Genomic DNA, 24,912 nt, shown 5'->3' on the forward strand with positions numbered 1-24,912 from the left:
GGGCACAGAGAATAGCTAGAGAAATTCTGAAAAAAATGAATGCAGGTGTGTAACTATTTTTAACTATGATAAAATGATGTGGCACTGGTGCTAGAACAGACAGATCAAGGGAACAGCATGGATAGTCCATTAATAAAGCCATAGAGATATGCTAAGGATAGCATTTTAAACTGGTGGGAAAAGACTGAAGTGTTGAATAAGAGTTATTGGTAATTGGCCAACCATTTGGAAAGAAAATGTTTATCTTGATGCATACACATAAAATTAGAAACTTCTGTCTGGCAGAAGACATCATAAAATTAGAAAAATATTCCTATAATCTCAGCACTTTGGAAGGCCGAGGCAGGCGGATCATGAAGTCAGGAGATCGAGACCATCCTGGCTAAGATGGCGAAACCCCGTCTCTACTAAAAAAAAAAATACAAAAAATTAGCTGGGCGTGGTGGCGGGCGCCTGTAGTCCCAGCTACTCGGGAGGCTGAGGCAGGAGTATGGCGTGAACCTGGGAGGCGGAGCTTGCAGTGAGCTGAGATCGCACCCCTGCACTCCAGCCTGGGTGACAGAGCAAGACTCTGTCTCTAAAAAAAAAAAAATTTTTGAAAAAATATTTATAAAATATTTTGGACAAACTCAAGTGATTCACAGATGGCCTTTTCACTTCTCTCTAGCCCATGGGTTGGCAAACTTTTTCTGTAAAGGGTCAGATAGTAAATGTTTGAGGTTTTCTGGTCTCTGAGACAACTACTCAACTCTGCCATTCTAGTGTAAAATAGCCTTGGAAATTATGTAAATGAGGGCCATGCTGTGTTCTGACCTAACTTTATAAAAATAGGCGGTAGGTCTGTGACCTTAGTTTGCTGTCCCCCACTCTGCCCTGTTTACATGTTCAGTTGAATTGAGTCTTCTGTTTCATGGTAGTTAAGAAGGCTGTTTATTTGGGTATTATCTGAGGCATCCCATCCTGTCCCCTTTTTCCCACCACCCATGAAGCTATATTGTCCTGCTTGCTGGTAAATATTTAACAACTACACGGGGGAAATTATATATAGATATAGATGTATCACATAAGTTCATTACAAATTTTACTGATATAAAGGATGTGTAGCAAACAACTTACAAATAATAAAATATACACTGCTTGTATTATAAATTCTATTTAGCCAACTGGTTCTCAGAGACTGTTTTCATTGATTTTTGACAAATTCTTGTATCCATAACAAACCGATGGTTGGAATTCATGAACAGTTGTCGTTCCAGCATAAATATTGGGTAATATTTTTGCCACAGAAACAACAAAGACATATGTCAGAACTTCATTCACTCACCAGTGATGGGAACAACTTCTTTGCTAAATTGGAAAATACTTTTCAAATACTGGAAGAATATCTGTTCAGTTTTGTATACTGTTCTCAATGTAATGCCTACAGACACGAAACAGTTTTAAGTTATACCTGCATTATTAATGCTTTCTCCATCACTTTCTTAAGTCTAGAAAATCAACAGTAAACCCAGCTCTTGTTTGTAGAATTTGTCAATTTCCATATGGGAATATTCCCGCCATGGCCAATTTCAAGCTGCTCACGGGACATCACTGGAGACGGGTTGGTAAGAGAGGGGCCCGGTAGCCACCATCAAATAGTGCTTCCCATGTGTAGATGAAACAGATGTAAGTAACCCTGAAAGTGACAAAATATAGTGAGATCATGAGGAAGGGGTAATTTGTGAATATTCATTACCTTTGTTTTTAATATAATTTATTCAATTGTAAGCTTCTGTAATTTAATTTCTAATAAAGGCTGTGTTTAACAACCAGCTCACAAAGTTCCTGAAAATGTTAACAATCAGTTCCGTTAAGCCAGTGCTAGTCGGCCCCAGCACACCACTACATACTGGGAATTGAATGGGTAGAGGGCTGTCTTTCTCTTGGCGTGAGCACACTTTAAGGGGAACGTATTCATTGCAGGACCAAGGCTCAAAGTGCACTGCTCCCCACCCGTCCCGGCTCCTCTGTATCCTTGTGGAGCCAGCCCCTCTGAGTAGCGCCTTGGGTCCTCCCCTAGGACTATACATCACAACCAGGGGTTCTTTTTTCATTGACTTCATTCTTCCCAGGGCCCACTCAGAGGCCCCCAGGTCTACTGCTGTTTAATAAATCAGACTATTTTTCTGACTAAATCTTGCTAATCAGCAAATAGTGATCATCTGAATTCTACATATGCTAAAAGGTCATTTTTCCAAGGGGTAAAATTAAAGTAATATTTGGCGTAAAAATTTCTAATACACAGGTAGACACCTTTATCTCTAATACCTCAACCCTAGAGGTTAGATGATCACAGAGTGCTATACTGTGTTACAGCTGATCACAGAGTGCTGTACTATGTTGTAGCTGATCACGGAGTGCTGTACTGTGTTGTAGCTGATCACGGAGTGCTGTACTGTGTTATAGCTGATCACGGAGTGCTGTACTGTGTTGTAGCTGATCACGGAGTGCTGTACTGTGTTGTAGCTGATCACGGAGTGCTGTACTGTGTTGTAGCTGATCACGGAGTGCTGTACTGTGTTGTAGCTGATCACGGAGTGCTGTACTGTGTTGTAGCTGATCACGGAGTGCTGTACTGTGTTGTAGGTGATCACGGAGTGCTGTACTGTGTTGTAGCTGATCACGGAGTGCTGTACTGTGTTGTAGGTGATCACGGAGTGCTGTACTGTGTTGTAGGTGATCACGGAGTGCTGTACGGTGTTGTAGCTGATCACGGAGCGCTGTACGGTGTTGTAGCTGATCACGGAGCGCTGTACTGTGTTGTAGGTGGTCACGGAGCGCTGTACGGTGTTGTAGGTGATCACGGAGTGCTGTACTGTGTTGTAGGTGGTCACAGAGCGCTGTACGGTGTTGTAGGTGATCACGGAGTGCTGTACTGTGTTGTAGCTGATCACGGAGTGCTGTACTGTGTTGTAGGTGATCACGGAGTGCTGTACTGTGTTGTAGGTGATCACGGAGTGCTGTACTGTGTTGTAGGTGATCACGGAGTGCTGTACTGTGTTGTAGGTGATCACGGAGTGCTGTACTGTGTTGTAGCTGATCACGGAGTGCTGTACTGTGTTGTAGGTGATCACGGAGTGCTGTACTGTGTTGTAGCTGATCACGGAGTGCTGTACTGTGTTGTAGGTGATCACGGAGCGCTGTACTGTGTTGTAGGTGATCACGGAGTGCTGTACTGTGTTTTAGGTGATCACGGAGCACTGTACGGTGTTGTAGGTGATCACGGAGTGCTGTACTGTGTTGTAGGTGGTCACGGAGTGCTGTACTGTGTTGTAGGTGATCACAGAGTGCTATACTGTGTTATACCCTTAATATGTAGAGTACTTACAGATCACTAAGAAATATTTAAATAATATCACTAAATAGGCCAAAAGCCTGAAAAGCAATTCATAAAGAAAACATACAAATAACCAGTAAACACAAGATATTCAACATTTGTAGTATCCAAATAAAATATAAACTAAAGACCAGGTGTGGGGTCTCTCATGCCCATAGTCCCTTCACTTTGAGAGGCCAAGGCGGGCGGATCAATGAGGTCAGGAGTTGGAGACCAGTCTGGCCAACATGGTGAAACATAAAAATACAAAAATTAGCCGGGTGCAGTGACGTGCACCTGTAATCTCAGCTACTCGGGAGGCTGAGGCAGGAGACTTGCTTGAACTAGGGAGGTGGAGGTTGCAGTGAGCTGAGATTGTGCCACTGCACTCCAGCCTGGGCGACAGAGTGAGACTCCATCTCAGAAAAAATAAAAATAAAAAAATATAAACGAAAACACAAGAAGGCATAATCATGATAGAAAGCCAACAAGCAGGAGTTGCAGAGATGGTAGAACAAATGTGTGTAACGAATCTATATGGCATTCTGCACTGGGGGCCATGGAGTGATGTGATTTAAAGAGTGGGAATACGGAGGCAGAGGAGCCTGGGTCCCATGCTGTCTCCACCAGTGACGGGCTGGGAGACCTGGACTCATGACTCCCTCATCTGCGTGTTGCCAGCACCTGGTGGACATGAAATTTCTTACACAGCCTGTGTAGGTTGTCGCAGGAGCCCAGGCTCCTTCTCTCCCCTCTCCCTACCTGCCACTGCAAGTGTGTGTTTTACCGCAGTCTTTAGGAATTGGTGCCTTTGCTCTCTGGGAAAGTTCCAGCCCGGAGAAGCTGGTAGAGACCTGCCTCCATGCCTTTGAGGAAAATTCAATTGGCTGTGACCTCTGCAGAACCCAGGAATTTGGAATCCACTGAATCCAGGGTTGCTGCGCTGAAGGCAAAGCTGGGTTGCTATCAGGTTGGCTGGCCCTAAGGGAAAACTCTTCTGACTTTTGAACTCAGCAGGTACATTTCTATTCTTCCTTTCTTCTTCTTAAGCAACACTTATCCCAAGAAAAACAAACAAAACTTTGCTAACCAAAAGCTTTGTGTTGAAACTGCCAGGAGGAGATAATAAGCCAAGCATTGCCTTGGCTCCTCAGGACTTTCACAGGCCCCAGGGGCAGAGCCATTTAGGAAGTTCCCACAGGGCTTGGCTTTCTTTGGAGCTGAGCCCAGTGCACCTGACTCTACCCTGCGCTTCTGTGGAATCCCAGCTTTGCTTCTCTCCTTCCCAGAAACCTGAAAGTTGAAGCCGAGACAGGATCGAGGAAGGTCTAGTCAGAACTGTAGTGCTTTTGCCAGAACTTGCAGAATAAGCTATCGGGGTATAGATCAGTTATGAAAACCAAACCTGACCCGCTATCCAGTCGACTTGAGCAAATGGAGCAGGAGGGTGGCGGGAGGAGACCAGGCTGCCGCAGACACTGGAGCCCCTGAACGGGATTTGAACCTCAGAGTGGTGTTTTGGGTGAGCCCAGAACAGAGCAGCTGGCAGGTGTGGTCCGAGTTCAACTGGCCGCTTCCTGGCCTGGTCACAGAACCTCTCAGTCTCTGTTTCTGCACATGTATGGTGGGAATAATAGTGTCTACCTCAACGGACCTGGGGAGGTTCAAATGGAGGAAGGTTTCACATGAGCAAATCCTTTATGGGGAGTTTTAAAGGTTTCAGGATTACGATCTGTCTTTGTCCATAGTGCCTAGGATATCAAAAACACCAAGAAGTGTTTCTTGCTATTAAGTTTCCTTGAAGCCAATTACACATGTCAGTTGCATATCAAATTCTGTAGTTCTGCCTTGTGCTGTGACAGAGTCTCTCGTGAAGGTGATGCTACACCTTTGGAAGACTCCAGAAAGCCCAGGGAAGCAGGTTATTTTCAAACATGACAGCTCATGCTTTATACCTCGAAACATGTATTTTGATGACGTTTTACTCCATAAATGTTACACTGGCCCCACTTTGTGTCTCCCCAGACTGGCCCAGCCCCGCTGTCGTCGGGCCTTGCCTCTTGCCCAGTAGAGAGATCTAGCCCTCACTTCCTTGCCTCAGCTCCCCCAGCCTCCCCCAGCCTCTCCCAGCCTCCCCCACGTTGAAGCCTGGGCATTGGAATGGCTGCTGACGTTCCCACCAGGGAGGAGCGGTGGAGGCACAGGAGTCCAGTCCAACCCAGCAGGACCTGGGGGTGGGGTTGTGGCTTTTCTCTCCACTTCCAGGTGAGGCTTGGCATCTTGCCTCCCCAGCAAAAGCTGCCTGGAGGGGGCAGGTAACACAACCCAGAAGGAAGGTTTACCCAATGAAAGGAGATAAAGTATATGCCCTTCCTGTCTGAGGGCACATTGGCCTCACAAGACCTGTTTGGAAGACTTCCCCTGGCTAAGCAAGCACCCTGATTTTTTGTGAAGCTGCAGCCAGCTTGAAACACAGCTCCTTCCATTTGTCAACCCTATGCCCTTCCTCCTGCTGCCCTCCACTCCTGTTGCCCTGGGATTGCACCTCCCAGTAAAGCCTCAGCCCGTGGGCTTCGCTTCGGACCCTTGTTTTCTAGGGAACGTGGACTAAAACATATCTTCAGGTGGCAGATTGAACAAGAGCTTTGATAATCTCTATGAAATGCTGCAGAGGGATAGATGACCAAAGACATCATGTTTAGAACTTTGGTTGCCTTTGGAAGTCCAGAACTGGATATCTCAGCTCTCTCCCCCGAAGGCTTAGCACTTTGAACATGGCTAACAAGCAATTGCTGATTGACTGAATGAATGCATGTGCATGCAAGCATGAACCTTGTTTAAATCAAGAGCTCATATAATTTTAACCAGTTCTGTTTTCAGCTGTGCATACTCAGTAACATGTTTAATGAAGGGGAAGAAAGTAGTCTCTTCTGAGGTGACCATGTTTTCCCTTTATTCATCCTAAAAAGTTCCATGAATTCTTAATTTCCTTTCAGTGGCCCTTTCAACAATGTTTTTTTTCCCCAAGAGCATAACTGTTCTCATTTTATTGCCAGCAGCCTTGATCTGTGTTTTATTGACATCTGTTTCGAGCTAATCTTCATTTCTAAGATAAGAGTTGAGATTTTGCAATCTGTGTTCGATGGCTCAATCTATCTTGTGCTTGATGCTAGAAAGGAAGACAGATTTAAAGCACATGCCTTCTGTGCCGGCTTTAAAGTTTGTCACTAAACTCTCATTTCTGGAAAGTGCAATTATAGAGTATCACTCCCACTTCCTTGGAAACAGAGCTGAAGAACTTGGCACAGTCTCCAAACAGTCACCATACACACTGTTGTCAAAAAGTTCCATTTTTAACCCCATTTGCATTAATATTGCAGTCAATCTCTTTACCTCCTTTCTCTTTCATGGGGCCATTGCAATGACACCTTTCCCCAAAACTCTCCTCGTTTGAGAAAAAAAGAAATATGGATCCCCACTTATCTTGGGGAGAAATGCAACCAACTGCTGCTGTGCACATTTATGAATCACAGCATTATTTAGTCAGTTCTGTGTCTCCAGTAGAAAGCATAACAAAAAGATAATCTTTGTCTCACCTCATAGCTAATTTTTGCAAATAAAATACTAAATATTGATGAAAATGAAAATGACAGATCTGAGGAGGAGGGAGAGCTCTCTTGAAACCCCTTTCCCAGATTTGCCCTCAGTTTTAGGAATGAGGTATGCTTGGGCATTCCTGCTGCCTGCACAGTTCAGCATTCCGGCAACCAGGTTCGCCCCAGAATAGATGAGTGCGTTTGATTTTCAAACATTTGACTTCATTACTTATTTCCAGAAACATATCATGTTCAAAACCACGTCTCTACAGACATTTCTACTTGGTCTTTTTCTCCCCTGACATTTTACAGAGTCCTAACTGTGCTGCATATATAACTTGATCTTTCTTTTTGTTACCTGCATAGCAAGCACGTTTCAATGTCATTAAATATCCTTCGTAAGCAGTATTTTATGGATTTTTATAAAACTTCACCAATGGAAGTACCATAATTTATTTAAGTATCTCTCTGTTGTTGGACATGTAGATTGCTTTCCATTTTTTCCTATTATGAGTGAACAGCATAGTACAAAAAGCTTTCTCCTGAATTTAAAATTATTTCTTTGGGATTATTTACCAGAAGTAAAATTACTGGGATAGATAAGAGGTGGAAACCACAAATATGCCTACTTTTGATACATATTGCCAATTTGCTTTTCGAAATAGTTAAACTGATTTGTAGTCTTACCGGGAGTGGGCAGTTCTGGAGGAGATAAGATGATATCCTTCCTTAGCTTACATTGTGATCATTACTAACAAAGGTGAACCCTTTTTCAAATGTTTGTGCACTGTGTTTTTTCTTTTGAAAATTGCCCTTTGTGGCGCAGTGGCTCATGCCTGTAATCCCAGCACTCTGGGAGGCTGAAGCGGGTGGATTACTTGAGGTCAGGAGTTCGAGACTAGCCTGGCCAACATGGCAAAACCCCGTCTCTACTAAAAATCCAAAAATTAGCCGGTCATGGGTGGGCGCCTATAATCCCAGCTACTCAGGAGGCTGAGGCAGGGGAATCACTTGAACCCGGGAGGCAGAGGTTGCAGTGAGCCGAGATTTTGCCACTTCACTCCAGCCTGGGTGACAGAGCGAGACTCTGTCTCAAAAAAAAAAAAAAAAAAGAAAGAAAGAAAGAAAATTCTCTTTTCTGTCTTTCCCAAGAGCTCTCAGTGTTGCTATCAAGCTGATAAGTATGTAGTCTATGTAAAATATTGGTGTAATAACCCTGTGTGTGTCATAGTTCATATAATATTTTTTTCTGGCCTGCTATTTCACTTTTGACTTAAAAATAATTTTAAATTTCCTCTCCAGAGTTTTGATAATTTTTTCCTTTTTTTAAAAAAAGTCCCAATTTGTTTATGATTTTATTTTCTTCATAATCTGTTTGGCTTTTTTTTTTTCAGTCTAAATATTAATGTCTCTAAAAAATAAATAAAAGATATATAAAACTGTTTTCCTAAATTGCTAACAAATTACTCCAAAACAAAGACAAGATCAAAATGTTAAAAGATGTTGTGGACTTTTATTTCCAACCACAGAGAAGACAAGTGTCTTGAAATCTCCCTCCCACGGAAAAGAATTGTAAATGTTGGTTGAAATGTTCACAGCCAAAGAGGTGAACGGAATCATGATGCCGGCTTTTGCTTGAGGGCATCTGCTGAATCTATGGAGCCCGCCTAGCAGACCACATAACACTGGGACCTCAGGGGCACCCAAGAAAAGGAGACACAGACAAAACTGTGTGACTAGAACCCACAAAAGAAGTGCTTACAAACAAGTGCGATAACATCAGTAGTTTCACTAAAGGCAAATAGACTCATTGCTCCCCTTCAGAGATAACAGTTGTCATGTTGGATTTTTTTTTCATGTATTTAAAATGTATTTCGAAGGCCAAGGTGGGTGGATCACTTGAAGTCTGGCATTCAAGACCAGCCTGGCCAACATGGTGGAACCTCGTCTCTACCAAAAATATAAAAATTAGCAGCTCATGGTGGTGTGTGCCTAATAGTAGTCCCAGATACTTGGGAGGGTAAGGCAGGAGGATCACTTGAACCTAGAAGGCGGAGGTTGGAATGAGCCAAGATCATGCCAGTGCACCCCAGACTGGGCAACAGAGTGAGACTCCACCTCAAAAAAAAAAAAAAATAAAGAAATAAAAATAAAAATAAAGTGTTTTCTGTAGTGTCACATATATTTCATTTACCTACCAGATCCATTCTCTACTTCTTCACCCCACAGACTCCCTTGCCTGAGGCTTATAGTTGAGTTCAGTCAAGGGGAAACTCCAGCAGGAGAGTGGAGGGACAGAGGAGATATTTATTTATGAGTTAGTGATTCTCCAGTCCTTCAGCAGCCAGCACTTCCTACGGTCACAGTTCACCCTTACCTTGCCTGTGGAGCAGTAGTCCCAGGGACCTGACCGTCCCTTCTGGCTTTGTTACCCTCTGCTCACACCTTTGTAAATAGTCTACTTATGAAAGCCTCTTTGGATCATCCTATTTTAATTATGCTGTCTGCTTCGTGCTGGGACTGACTGTTATAACTAGGTACAAGAAAGATATCTAAAATTTAAGAAAACAGAAGAAATAAAAATAAAGCAGATGGGAAAAGACATACTAGGCAAATAATAACCCAAAGAAAGCTAGTGTAGTTATATTAACATCAGGCAAACAGAAATGTCATGGCAAAAAGCATGTTTTGGAGCTTTGTATGTAGCTCTGTGTATGTATCAATATGTAGAGAGGGTCTATACATATTGATAAAAGGTATAGTTCAGTTCTAAAAGTTTCACCTCTAATCTTTCATGCAATTTATAACACAGCCTTAAAATACATAAAGCAAAAACTTTTTAAAACTACAAAGAGAAAGTGACAAACACACACAGGAGGGAGAGATTTAGCATACCTCGCATATATTTGATAAAACAGCAAAAATTCATAAGAATAGAAGATGCAAATATCTCAATTGACAATTTAGGTCAAATGGACATATTGGAACACTGTGCCAAACAACAGAATAACACACCAACCTTTTTTTTTGTTTTTGAGACAGAGTCTCATTCTGTCGCCCAAGCTGGAGTGCAGTGGTACAATCTTGGCTCACTGCAACCTCTGCCTCCCACATACAAGCGATTCTCTTGCCTCAACCTCCTGAGTAGCTGGGACTACAGGTGTGTGCCACCACACCTGGCTAATTTTGTATTTTTAATAGAGACAGGGTTTTACCGTGTTGGCCAGGCTGTTCTTGAACTCCTGAACTCGTGATCTGCCTGCCTCGGCCTCCCAAAGTGCTGGGATTACAGGCGTGAGCCACCGCACCCAGCCAGTACACCAACTTTTCAAACACAGATGGAAGATTTATGAAAATTGGCCACATGTTGAGCCATTTGGCAGGCTTCAATGTATTTTGAAGCCTCAATGTATTTTGAATACCAAAGGATTGGTAGCATGTAAACCCTGTTCTCTGACTGTTCTCTGACATTACACTTAAGTTAGAAATCAAAATCAAAAAGATAATTAGAAAGTTTCCATACATTTGAAAATTGAAAAATACTTCTAAATAATTCATGTGTTCAAAGAAAAAAGCATAATTTATATTAGAAAATATTTAAAACTGGATAATAAAAATACTACATGTTCAAATAAGGAAGAAACAGCTAAAATAGTAGTTAGACAACTTTATGGCCGTAATTGCATATATCAGAAAAGAGAAAATCTGAAAATTAATGTGCTAAGCATTCAACTTAAGATGATAGAAAAAGACCAACAACATAAAGAATGAAGAAAGAAGGAATTTTTAAAATAGCAGAAATTAACAAAATAGAAAACAAACATATGTAGAGAAAATTAAAAAGCCATAAGCTGGTTCTTGAACGAAACTAATAAAATGATAAACCTGTAAGTAGACCAAGGAAAAAACTGAAACTATATGATTTCAGGAATGAAAAGAACATGATTATAGATCCTGTGTACATTAAAATTTTGTGGCAAAGGAATTTTAAATGAACACATTCCAAGAAAAAATACAACTTAACAAAACTGACAGAAGTTTACATAAATTTAAAATTGTCCTATTAAAGAAATTGATTCTATAATTTAAAAGAAAACTCAAGGCCACAGCAATTTGCCAGCAAATTCTGCCAAACACTTAAACGGAAGAAATAATGTCAATGTTCCATAAATTCTTGTAGACAGTAGGAAAAGAGGGAAACAGTCCCCACTTCGTTTAATGAAGCCAGTGTTTTTTGTTTGTTTGTTTGTTTTTTGGAGACAGAGTCTCACTCTGTTGCCAAGGCTGGAATGCAGTGGTGCGATCTCAGCTCACTGCAACTTCTGCTTCCTAGATTCAAACAATTCTCCTGCCTCAGTCTCCCAAGTAGCTAGGATTACAGGCACATGCCACCACGCCCAGCTAATTTTTGTACTTTTAGTAGAGATGGGGTTTTGCCATGCTGGCGAGGCTAGTCTCCAACTCCCAACCTCAGAAGATCCACCCGCTTTAGCTTCCCAAAGTGCTGGGATTACAGGCATGAGCCACTATGCCCAGCTAAAGCCGGTGTATTCTTGATACCAAATCCCAACAGCACATATGAGAATGGAGAATTTTCAGCCAATCTCACTCAGGAACATAAATACAAAAATTCTAAGCCCAATGTCAAGAAAACTAAATCCAACAGTATTAAGAAGATAAAATACTCTGTTCCTCTTTTCCTGCCTTGTTTTAGATTGATCAAATATTTGTCAGTATTCCACTTTATTTCCTCTATTGGCTTTTTAGCTGTACTTTGAGTGGTGCTGTAGGGATTACAATATGCATCCTTAATTTATTACACTTTACTTAGAATTAATATTGAACAGCTTTACACTTCACAAATAAAAGGATCTAATAGCAGTGTAATTCCATCCCCCTCCTCTTCCTCATTTGTGCTGTAGCGGTGGGTGTTTTATATTTTACTTCTGTATTTGTTTCAAACTCTTTCTTAAAACAGTGATATTATTTTTTGCTGTAAGCAACCTTCTTTTTTTTTTTTTTTTTCCGAGACAGGGTCTTACTGTGTTTCCCAGGGAAACATACTTACCTGACTAGTGTGCATAATAGCCTTTATAGTAAAAATACCCCTATACGGCCTACACTTGTGACTTCCTAAGGCCCATGTTGAAGCCCCCATTGCCGGATCAATAGTTCTCACTGCAGTACTCCTAAAACTAGGTGGCTACGGCATAATACGACTAACCACTATTCTCAACCCTTTGACAGAGTATAGCCTGCCCATTTCTCATGCTATCCCTATGAGGCGTGATCATAACAAGCCTAACCTGTCTTCGACAGACAGACCTAAAATCACTCATCGCATACTCCTCCGTAAGCCACATGGCCCTAGTAATCATAGCCTCCCTCATTCAAACCCCCTGAAGCTTCACTGGTTCAATTACCCTTATAATTGCCCATGGACTCACTTCATCCATATTGTTTTGTCTAACAAACTCAAACTATGAACGACCCCACAGCTGCATTATAATACTTTCTCGAGGACTCCAAACCCTACTCCCACTAATAACCTTCTGATGATTTGTGGCAAACCTTGCTAACCTAGCCTTACCCCCTACTGTTAACCTAACAGGAGAACTCCTTGTAATAACAACTTCATTCTCCTGATCATGCATTACCATTATGCTTACAGGACTTAATATACTAATCACAGCCCTCTATTCCCTCTATATATTTGCCACAACACAATGAGGAATACTTACACATCATATTATCAACATAAAACCCTCCTGTACATGAGAGAATACATTAATATTTATGCACCTCTCCCCTATTCTCCTCCTATCCTTTAACCCTAACATTATCCTAGGTTTTACCTCTTGTAAATATAGCTTAACTAAAACATTAGATTGTGAATCTAACCATAGAAATCCACCACTTCTTATTTACCAAGAAAGCTCGCAAGGACTGCTAACCCATGCCTCCATTTTTAACAAAATGGCTTTCCCAACTTTTAAAGGATAACAGTTATCCATTGGTCTTAGGAACCAAACACATTGGTGTAATTCCAAATAAAAGTAACAACCATGTATACCTCCATTACCATAATAACCCTAACCTCCCTAATTCTCCCAATTACTATTACTTTTATTAATCCCAACAAAAAGCACTTATATCCAAACTATGTAAAAACAATTATAATATATACTTTTATCATTAGCCTCATTCCCACAACTCTGTACGTCTTCCTGGATCAAGAAGCAATTATTTCAAACTGACATTGAATAACAATCCAAACATTAGAACTAACACTAAGCTTCAAATTAGACTACTTTTCCATAATATTTACCCCAGTTGCACTATTCATTACTTGGTCTATTAGAGAGTTCTCATTATGATATATAAGTCCAGACCCAAATATCAACCAATTCTTTTAAGTATCTTCTTACTTTTCTCACTACTATGCTGATTCTGGTTACCGCCAATAACCTCTTCCAACTTTTCATTGGATGAGAGGGTGTCGGGATTATCTCCTTCCTACTAATTGGCTGATGGCACGCCCGAACAGAAGCCAACACAGCAGCCATCCGAGCAATCTTATATAACTGCACTGGCGACATTGGCCTTATCTTGAGCATAACATGATCCCTCCTACGTTATAACTCATGAGATTTTCAACAAATACCCTAAACTCCAGCCCAAATCTTCTCCCATCAATAGGCCTTCTCCTGGCAGCAACAGGAAAATCAGCTCAACTTGGCCTTCACCCTTGACTACCCTCCGCCATAGAAGGCCCGACCCCAGTATCAGCTCTACTCCACTCCAGCACCATAGTCGTTGCCGGAGTTTTCCTACTCATCCACTTTCACCCTCTAATGGAAAACAATACACTAATCCAAAGCCTTACACTATGCCTAGGGGCCATCACCACCATATTTACAGCAATTTGTGCCCTAACACAGAATGATATTAAAAAAATCGTAGCCTTCTCCACCTCAAGTCAACTAGGCCTTGTAATAGTTACTATCGGCATCAATCAACCATACTTAGCATTTCTACATATCTGTACTCATGCCTTCTTTAAATCTATACTATTTATCTGCTCCGGATCTATTATCCACAACCTAAATAATGAACAAGATATTCAAAAAATGGGGGGGTTGTTTAAAACAATGCCCCTCACCTCAACCTCCCTAACCATCGGCAACCTAGCACTCACAGGCATACCTTTCCTTACAGGTTTTTACACCAAAGACCTTATTATCGAAACCGCAAACATGTCATATACCAACGCCTGAGCCCTATCTATTACTCTCATTGCCACATCCCTAACAAGCGCCTACAGTACTCGAACTATTCTTCTCACCCTAACAGGACAACCTCGTTTCCCAGCCTCAATTAACATTAACGAAAATTCTCCTACACTATTAAACCCAACCAAACGCCTCACAATCGGCAGTCTACTCGCAGGATTTCTCATCACTAATAATATTCCTCCTACCTCACTTCCCCAATTAACAATACCCTACCACCTAAAACTCTCAGCCCTATACATAACCGCCCTAGGCTTTCTAGTAGCCCTAGACCTTACTCTCATAACTAACAAGCTTAAAATAAATATACCATCACACATATTTGAATTCTCTAATATACTAGGATACTTTCCCACTACAATTCACCGCATAATCCCCTACCAAAACCTACTTATAAGTCAAAACCTAGCTCCCTTCTACTAGACTCAATCTGACTAGAAAAATCTATGCCTAAAACAATCTCACATGTCCACACTATTACCTCCATCATCACAACCACCCAGAAAGGTATAATAAAATTTTACTTTCTATCCTTCCTTATTCCCCTTATCCTAACTCTATTCCTAATAACATAACCTATTGCCCCAAGTAATCTCAATAACAATATACACACCAACAAATAACGTTCAACCAGCAACCACCACTAATCAATGCCCATAATCATATAAAGCACCCGCACCAATAGAATCCCCTCGAACTAACCCGGACCCCTCTCCCTCAAAAACCGCCCAATTTCCCGTATTATTAAAATTTACTACTACCACTACCCCATCAAAATCTAAAACTCATAAAACCAACCCCGCCTCCATCACCAACCCTACCAAAAGACTCCCTAAAACCTCAAACCATGAACCCCATGCTTCAGGATACTCCTCAATAGCCATCACCGTAGTATAACCAAAAACAACCATCATCCCTCCCAAATAAATTAAAAACATCATTAAACCCATATAAGTCCCCCCATAATTCAAAATAATCACACAACCAACCACCCCACTAACAATCAATGCTAGCCTTCCATAAATAGGAAAAGGTTTAGAGGAAAACCCCACAAACCCCATAACTAATAATACACTTAATAAGAATAAAATATATGCCATTGTTTTCACATGGACTCCAACCATGACCAATTATATGAAAAAACATCGTTGTACTTCAACTACAAAAACATCAATGACCCCAATACGCAAATCCAATCCAGTCATAAAAATAATCAATAATTCCCTCATTGACTTACCTACCCCATCTAACATCTCCATATGATGAAATTTTGGCTCACTCCTTGCAACCTGTCTAATTCTACAAATTATTACAGGCCTATTCCTAGCAATACACTACTCACCAGATACCTCCTCCGCCTTCTCCTCAATCGCACGTATCATTCGAGACGTAAACTACAGTTGAACTCTCCGCTATCTACATGCTAATGGTGCCTCCATATTCTTCATCTGTCTCTTTCTACATGTAGGCCGAGGCCTGTATTATGGCTCCTTTCTTCTCCTAGAAACCTGAAACATCGGCATTGCACTTCTGCTTATAACTATAGCAACAGCCTTCATAGGCTACGTACTCCCATGAGGCCAAATATCATTCTGAGGTGCTACAGTAATTACAAACCTATTATCAGCAATTCCGTACATTGGAACCAACCTCGTCCAGTGAATTTGGGGTGGATACTCCATTGATAATCCAACTCTTACACGATTGTTCACCTTCCACTTTATTATACCTTTTATTATCGCAGCCCTCACAACTCTACACCTATTATTTCTACACAAAACAGGATCAAACAACCCCTGCGGGATCTCCTCTCACTCCGACAAAATTGCTTTCCACCCCTACTACACAACCAAAGATATTTTAAGCCTAATCCTCCTCTTTATAGCCCTAATAACACTAGTATTATTCTCACCCGACCTTTTAAGTGACCCAGATAACTACACCCCAGCCAACTCCCTAAGCACCCCTCCACACATTAAACCAGAATGATATTTCCTATTCTCATACGCAATCTTACAATCCATCCCCAATAAATTAGGAGGTGTATTAGCACTTCTCCTATCAATCCTTATCCTAATAATCGTACCCATGCTCCACAAATCCAAACAACAAAGTATAGCATTCCGTCCACTTAGTCAATTCTTATTCTGACTCCTAACTGCTATCCTACTGACTCTTACTTGAATCGGAAGTCAACCAATAAGTCAGCCCTTCATGATCATTGGACAAATAGCATCCATAACATATTTCATCACAATTCTAATCTTAATGCCACTTGCCTCTTTAGCCAAAAATAATCGACTCAAATGAACCTGCCCTCGTAGTACAAATCAATACACCAGTCTTGTAAACTGGAGATGGAAAATTCTCTCTAGGGCAATTCAGAAAGAAAGTACTTAACTTCACCGCCAATACCAAAAACTGGTATTCTAATTTGAACTACTTTCTGTATTCTATAGGGGGGTGCAAGCTTTAAATGCAATTTAAGTACTAATTTATTTTAATATGCTTTTATGTAAATCGTGCATTACTGCTAGCCAACATGTATATTATATAGTACTATAAATGTTTAACTGTACATAGTACATATTTTTACATACTTACAATTCCCATTGTACAGTGGTGCAATCTCAGCTCACTGCAACCTCCACCTATTGGGTTCAAGCAATTCTCCTGCCTCAGCCTCCCAAGTAGCTGGGATTATAGGCGTGTACCACCATGCCCGGCTAATTTTTGTATTTTCAGTAGAGACAGGTTTTTGCCATGTTGGCCGGACTGGTCTTGAACTCCTGACCTCAAGTGACCCACACACCTTGGCCTCCCAAAATGCTGGGATTATAGGAGTATTGTCTTTTAAATAAATTAAGGAAAACGGCTACTCTTTGGTGTGTTTACTGACATATTTACCATTTCTAGTGCTCTTTATTCTTTCCTGTAGATCTGAATTTTCATCTGATATCATTTCCCTTAGCCTGAAACACATCCTTTACCATTTCTCATCAAGCTGGCCTTCTGGCAATGACTTTGCTCAGCTTTGTTTTCTTTGAATATGTCTTTACTTCAACCCATTTTTGAATGGTATTTTCACTGGATATAGAATTCTAGGTTGGGAGTATTTATTCCAGCACTTTAAAAATACCAAATTTTTAGGCCGGGCACCGTGGCTCACGCCTGTAATCCCAGCACTTTCGGAGGCCGAGGTGGGCAGATCACCTGAGGTCAAGAGTTCAAGACCAGCCTGGCCAACATGGTGAAACCCCATCTCTACTAAAAATACAAAAATTAGCTGGGCATGGTGGCAGGCACCTGTAATCCCAGCTACTTGGGAGGCTGAGGCAGGAGAATCGCTTGAACCCAGGAGGTGGAGGTTGCAGTGAGCCGAGATTGTGCCACTGCACTCCAGCGTGGTGACAGAGCAAGACTTCATCTCAAAAAACAAACAAACAAACAAAAACACACTTTTGGCCAGGTGCGGTGCGGCTCACACCTGTAATCCTAGCACTTTGGGAGTCTGAGGCGGGTGGATCCCCTGAGGTTAGGAGTTCAAGACCAGCCTGGCCAACATCGCGAAACCACATCTCTACTAAAAATACAAAAATTAGCTGGATGTGGTGGTGGAACCTGTAATCCCAGCTACTCAGGAGGCTGAAGCGGGAGAATTGCTTGATCCTGGGAGCTGGAGGTTGCAGTGAGCTGAGATTGTGCCACTGCACTCCAGCCTGGGTGACTCCATCTCAAAAAAAAAAAAAAAAAAAAAAAAAAAAAAGGAACATTGGGAGAAGCACATAAATGCCTTAAAATTAAAAATATAAGTCAAAACTTCAAAATTCAGTAGATATGTTAGAAGAGAAACTTGAGGAAATCTCCCAGAAAATGAAAGGGTGGTGGGGGAAAGACAATAAATATTGGACCCAATATTGTTAGAAGAATATTGGGAGGTCGGGGAGAGAGAGGGAGCACATGAGTATGTGGAAGATAGTGTAAGAGAACTGCATTCTCAGCTTCCTAGGTGAGACATCATTAGACAATGTCTAACATCAAGAAACCAGGACAATTGGGAGGCCGAGACGGGCGGATCACGAGGTCAGGAGATCGAGACCATCCTGGCTAACACGGTGAAACCCCGTCTCTACTAAAAAAAATACAAAAAACTAGCTGGGCGAGGTGGCGGGCGCCTGTAGTCCCAGCTACTCGGGAGGCTGAGGCAGGAGAATGGCGTGAACCCGGGAGGCGGAGCTTGCAGTGAGCTGAGATCCGGCCACTGTACTCCAGCCTGGGCGACAGAGCGAGACTCCGTCTCAAAAAAAAAAAATAAAAAATAAAAAATAAAGAAACCAGGACAAAACATGTGAGTATTTTTATCTAGCAATGTAAGGGTAAATACCAGAAAAATTAGCTCAGTGTTAAAAAGAGGCGGGGAGTCAGGGGAACCTCCAGGAGGTAGAATGGAGTGAAAAAAGGACTACTTTCTTTGTTACAAACCTTGTAAGAGTTTTTGACTTTCCAGACAATTAATAATGACTTTGGAAAAGCTGGAAAATCTTAAAAGATAGAATGACCTTATAGATGCCATTAAGAAAAGTGCTGTGTTGTACATTCTACACACAGGTGATCATTCTTTCCTGGATGAATATTTGTTTAGGATTCTTTGATCCTTTTCCTGGCATTTAAAATACCATCTTTCAGGGTTTTTGTGGCTATAGGAGCACAGGGAAGCCTTCCATCTCCCCTTTCTTAGCCTGGGTCTGAGAGTTCATGTGTGTATGTATGTGTGCTCAGGTAAGTACATGTGTGCAGGTGTGCGTGTTATGGGTGCCTTGTGCACACATGTACATGTGCATACATGGATGTGTGTACATGGGGAGCACACATGTATATGCTCTTTTTCTTATCCTCCTTTCCAAGCCATTCCTAAATTCCTTTTTATCTTTCTCTTACTTGCATAATGTGAACTTAAAGTGTACTTTTAATAATATGTTAAATCTATTGAGTAAAGGTTGATATTTCTGTGTGTGTATACATATATATATGTAATATACACAAAAAATTACTGTGTGTATGTGTAATTATAATATATATATATTTTGAGATAGGGTCTTGCTCTGTCACCCAGGCTGGAATATAGTAGTGCAATCACAGCTCACTGCAGCCTCCAACTCTTGGGCTGTAGCAATCCTCCCAACTCAGCCTCCCGAGTGGATAGGACTACAAGGGCACACCACCATGCCTGGCTAACTTTTCTATTTTATTTTTTGTAGAAATGGGGTCTCACTATGTTGCCAGGCTGGTCTCAAACTCCTGGCCTCAAGAGATCCTCCCACATCAGCCTCCCAAAGCTCTGCGATCACAAGCGTGAGTTACTGTGCCTGGCCCCTACACAGTATTTTAAATAATAGCTTCATTGAGATATAATTCACATACTGTGAAATTCACCCCTTTTAAGGAGTAAATTATAGGAGTATTCAGTATGTGAATTATAGGGGCGTTTTTGCATATTTTTATAAATGGATGCAAGTAAGCCTTTTTTATTCCTTCCACCCAAACCTCTGCATTAAGCTTTGTAACTTGAACATAGCCATGGGTGGCTAGTTCACTGAATCTCAAAAGGAAAAAACTTCCACTGGTGTTTTAAACTGAAACATATTTATGTGATTTTTCTAGGGCTCTTTTACTTCACTGTGTTTCAATTAAGGAATTTCTTCCTGCATATTTTAAGTATAGGGACATAGAGGGAGAATTAATTAAACTCCATATTGTTAATAACTTCTCTTATAGCCAAGAAAACCCAGGAATCCAAAAGCATTAGCTCAGAGTCCTTAATCTAATAGAACTTTCCCCCACCCCTACTTGCTTTATCTCCGATTATAAATTTCCTTCTCAAGGATTTTAATGCTTAACTGAAAATGCCAGGCATAGAAAAGCTTCATTACTGCTGGTACTTTCCTGTTGGCAAATTCAACCATAGTCTCCCCTTAATTCTGGTTCTTTCTTTGCATAATGGGAATAATCCTGTTTGTTCATTATGAATTTAATTCATTGAGGGGAAATACTGCATTGAAGATAGTGAATGATGATAAAGCCATTTATTGGCAGCCTCAGATGGCATTAGCTGTGGATTATCCTCTGCCTGTCACAGTGACATTCCCCTGGCCTTCATTGTTGACATCTGGAGGAAGCCTGCTGGCAGTGCTGGCCCAAGTGTTTAAACAGGTGGATTTGTGATTCTTCTACAGGCTCAGGAATCTGATGGCAAAATATTCGACTGGGCATCTTTAAGACCCCCTCCCTTTAGAAAGTAAGGAACTCATGGTGCTGGTTGGGTTTGTATGACAGTAAACTTGAACAGCCTTGTAGAGTATCTTGAATAGTAAATAATACATTCTTGGTAAGCAGTTTGCCGAAAGTAGGGCCAACATTCTAAAATCCGACTGCCTCTGGTCTGGCCTGAGGTGTCCCTGGACGCTTCTGCCTGTTCTTCCTCCTTGCTTCTTCTGCACCCATGTGGCTTATCTTCCCAAGGAGAATGTGGCCTCTTGGGGGTGACCGAGTGTGGAGGGCCAGCCTGGGGAGCCTGTCCTGGCACATGTGCTGCTGCTATGGGGGGCTGACACTGTGGACTCGGTGAGAGGAAGTGGATGCCTCCTGAAAACTAAAGCCTCCAAGAAGCTCATTCCTGTGTGTCTCTGCCTTAAGTCTGTTATCCTAAGTCACCCACCGGCATCTGACCCTCTTGCCTCAGTTAACCTTGGGCTGTGGTTTGGAGAAGGGACTATGTAGAGGGGGTGATTCTTGTAAAGGAACCAATTTGCCCAGGTGGCCTGTGGCCCCTCACCTGGCCATTTTGCAGTCAAACCTCATGGGACACCAAACACTGTGGAGGGATCATGTGGCATTACAGTTCATGTTAGACATAAGTTGGCATTACAGTTCATGATAGACATACAATTCAAGATAAGACATTAACAGTGTTGTCACCTGACCTAGTGGTTCCACTTTGGGGACTCTATTGGGAAAAAGTAATCCAGACTGCATCAAGTAATATTTATGGCAGATTTATGTATTTCAAAAAAGGGAACTGGACTAAACGTTCTGTCATAACCTATCATAAGAGGTTGTTAAACAAATGGTCATGTTCACGGGGTGAAGTATTTTGTTGTCAAAAAAAAATGTTTTAATGGATTTATTCATTCAGCAAGCATTTATTGAGTACCTACTATGTGCCCAAAACTTGCTACACACTGAAACTAATGCACCAAACAAGAGAGACATGTTCCCTGCCCCGTGATACTTCTAGGCTGAAGGGAGAGAAAACAATGAACAAGAAAATAAATGACGCCGAATGCGATTAACATGATATCATGCTAAGTGGGAAAAGAAAGAGAAAACAGGGTACTGTGTGTTTTCAACTACGCGAGAAATACACATGCATAGGAAACGGCCCAGGAGGAAATATGACAAAAGAGTTATAGGCGATTTATTTTTATTTTTTCTTTAAATATCTCAACATTTAATAATTTTTATTCTAACTAGGGAAAAAAATAATTTTAAAAAAGAACCACACTTCAAATTTATGCCATACACTTTATGCCATAGGTATGGAATTCTTATTTTTGCGTCTTTTGAAGGCAGGAAAACCAAAGTGACTCCCTTGGTTGAGGAAGCGAAAAAGCATTTAAGTACTAGAAAAGGGAGATAGGCTGAGTGCAGTGGCTCACACCTATAATCCCAGCACTTTGGGAGGCCCACAGATCAAAAGATCAAGAGATAAAGACCATCCTGGCCAACATTCTGAAACCCCACCTCTACTAAAAATACAAAAAATTAGCCAGGCGTGGTGGCATGCACCTGTAGTCCCAGCTACTCGGGAGGCTGAGGCAGGAGAATCACTTGAACCCGGGAGGCGGAGGTTGCAGTCAGCTGAGATCACACCACTGCACTCTAGCCTGGCAACAGAACGAGACGCCATCTAAAAAAAAAAAAAAAAAAAAAAACAGGGAGATAAATGTCTCCAAAATTACCATTGTCTAAACCTTAACCTTGGGTCAAGTGTCGCAAATCGCACCTATTAGGAAAGGAAATGTCTCTTTTGGAGGCACATGTAGGAAGGGGTTGCTTTGGGGCCCACTGCTTCTTCCCTGCTAGCTTTTTTGGAGCTCCCAGCTCTCAGATCTGCAAGTTGTTAGCTCATTGCCTGGCTTCTTATAGGCTCTCATGAATATCTTGCAGATAGAGAGAAAGAACAAAAATACAAACCATGTGTGAGCAAAACACCACTTCATTCTACTGACCCTTGCTACGAACGCAGCTAAGATCTGCTTCTATGCGTCTTAGACGTCTCATCCCTTGTTCCTAGCAAATGTCTTTGGTAAATTTCCAAGTTTGTAAATTACTTTTAATTGTATCAAATCAGAAATTTGTCTTGCTCTTAATTGTATGAAAAGGATGCTCAGTTTCTCACATAATGAGAGAAATGCGACGTTAACCTTTCTGAGTTATCAGATTGGCAATGTAAGCCATAGCTCCAGGCTGCAAAGGAGCCCATTCCTTTTGACACCCAGTTTTACCACTAGTAATGTAGCCTACAGGTACACATGCACACAGCTGAAATGACATGTGCAGTAGATTTCCCTTAACGGACAGCTCCTGTGTGTCAGTCTCTATTCTAAGTGCTTTATCATCATTAAGTCATTTAATCTCCAAAACAACCCTGTGAGGTAGACATTTGGAGACATTATTATTATCCCCACATTACAAATGAGGAAACTAAAGAACAGAGATGAAGTAATTTGCCCAAGGGTCACATTGCTAGTAGGGGCAAAGCCAGGATCCAGACCCTGTTGTTCCAGGGCCCTTGCTCTGCTCACCTCAAGTAGTTGCTCCCTGTTTGAACAAGGATACAGCACTATTTGTGTCGTCACGTGCTGCAAAATGACATTTCCATCAATGGCAGACCCCCTATGCAATAGCCATTGCATAAGATTCTAATGTCATATTTTTACTATACCCTTTTTCTTATACCCTTTTCTTACCCTTTAGATATGTTTAGGTACACAAACGCTTATCGTTGTGTTACAGTTGCCTACAGTATTCAGTACAGTACCATCCTGCACAGGTTTGTGGCCGGGGAGCATCAGGCTGTACCCTATAGCCTAGGTGTGGAGCAGGTGTACCATCTAGGTTTGTGTAAGCACACTCTGTGGTATTCACACGACAACAAAATCACCTGCATTTCTCAGGTGGTATCCCCATGGTTAAGCTATACATGACTATAATTGCCACAGTTTGTAACAACCTAAATGTCCATTAGTAGGGGATTGTTTAAGTAAACAACACTACATCTATCCCGTGCGGCCATGGAAGGATCAAGATACACTGTTAATGGAAAACTCAAGGTGCAGAAAGTGCTAGCAGGTGTGTTACCAAAGAGGCTGGGGGGAAACATACATTCATATTTGCCTGAATAAGAATAAAATGCTTCAGAAATGACACACAAGAAATGGGGAACCAACATTGCCCATGGGGAGGGAGACTTCGTCATATGCTCTTTTATACTTCTGGATTTCTGAGCCATCCTTGTATATTACTTATTCAAAAACAAAACTCAAAACCCTGAGTACTACTGCTTTTTAATGGGGTTTTTTGAACATACAACCACTTTATTCATAGATTTTTAAACATTAAACTTTTAAAAAGTTTTAATGTGTATATATGAACAGCTAATATATGCTGTGGTTTTAACAAAAAGTCAAACAGGCTGGGCATGTGACTCACACCAGTAAATCCTACACTTTGAGAGGCCAATGTGGGAGGATCACTTGAGCTCAGGAGTTTGAGACTAGCCTGGGAAATATAGTGAAACTCCTTCTCTACCAAAAATACAAAGATTAGACGGGTATGGTGGTGCACACTTGTAGTCGTAGCCGCCTGGGATGCTGCAGTGGGAGGATGGCTTGAGCCTGGGAGGTTGGGGCTACGGTGAGCCATGATCGTGCCGCTGTACTCCAGCCTGGCAACAGAGTGAGACCCTGTCCAAATACATACATACATACATAAAGTCAAACAGAGAGTGCAATAAAAATGAAGTCTCTCTTCCATTCCAGTCGAGCCCTCTCTCCCTTCCCACGAAGCTGCCTGTCTGCTGGTTCCCTGGGAATTCTTGCTGCTCTCTTTTTCCACACAGTGCACACCACTGACCCTGAGCGTAAGCAGCCCCTCTTGTTTGTCCTACCAAAACTGTATCTGAAAATACAAATTCAGTGTTAGTGACCAGGCCTTCTGTGTGTGTGTTTGGAGACATCCTCTATAGTTGAAATAAACTTCAACTCAAATTATAGCCTCTAGAGCCCTTGGTCCCTGTCCTACCGTCATTACACCCTCACCGTAATCGCAGTTCACCACTTGGTAGTTAAAGTGCTTGGATTCCTTTGTGGTTGGAATATGGCTATAATTGGATCCTAAGGAGTTGAGGAGAGTCAGAGGTTCCTCACCAGGGCTTGTTTTCTGCACCTGCAGCAGTGAGAACAACTTCCTGTGTTGCTATCACCACACACACAGGCTAGGTTAGGAACTGTGTTAGGGAGGGGAGCACCACACACACAGGCTGGGTTAGGAACTGTGTTAGGGAGGGGAGCTGCTGTGTGTCTAAATGAACCGAGCCCTGTGGAAGACC

At 41.7% G+C, this 24,912-nt stretch overlaps 2 protein-coding genes across 4 annotated transcripts in view; both read left to right on the forward strand.

The window, feature by feature from the left end:
* The window catches only part of PCSK6 (proprotein convertase subtilisin/kexin type 6), a 192,332-nt gene that overhangs the window by 135,836 nt on the left and 31,584 nt on the right, over positions 1-24,912 (forward strand). The gene's annotated exons all lie outside the window — the stretch shown is intronic.
* Positions 1,559-4,282, forward strand: LOC140710634 (uncharacterized). The gene is made up of 3 exons (XM_073012895.1): positions 1,559-1,600; positions 2,319-3,161; positions 4,148-4,282. The coding sequence occupies exons 1-3, from the start codon at positions 1,559-1,561 to the stop codon at positions 4,280-4,282; spliced, it is 1,020 nt and encodes a 339-aa protein (XP_072868996.1).

The sequence above is a fragment of the Chlorocebus sabaeus genome, chromosome 29, assembly GCF_047675955.1.
Source record: "Chlorocebus sabaeus isolate Y175 chromosome 29, mChlSab1.0.hap1, whole genome shotgun sequence".
NCBI lineage: Eukaryota > Metazoa > Chordata > Mammalia > Primates > Cercopithecidae > Chlorocebus > Chlorocebus sabaeus.

Bases quoted from the DNA above. Each gene is read 5' to 3' on its own strand.
- LOC140710634 (XM_073012895.1), top strand. From the start codon at position 1,559: ATGGCCAATTTCAAGCTGCTCACGGGACATCACTGGAGACGG. The intron at 1,601-2,318 runs GTTGGTAAGAGA...CCTCAACCCTAG, and splicing joins CGGGACATCACTGGAGACGG to AGGTTAGATGATCACAGAGT. The intron at 3,162-4,147 runs GTAGGTGATCAC...GTTTTACCGCAG, and splicing joins ACGGAGTGCTGTACTGTGTT to TCTTTAGGAATTGGTGCCTT.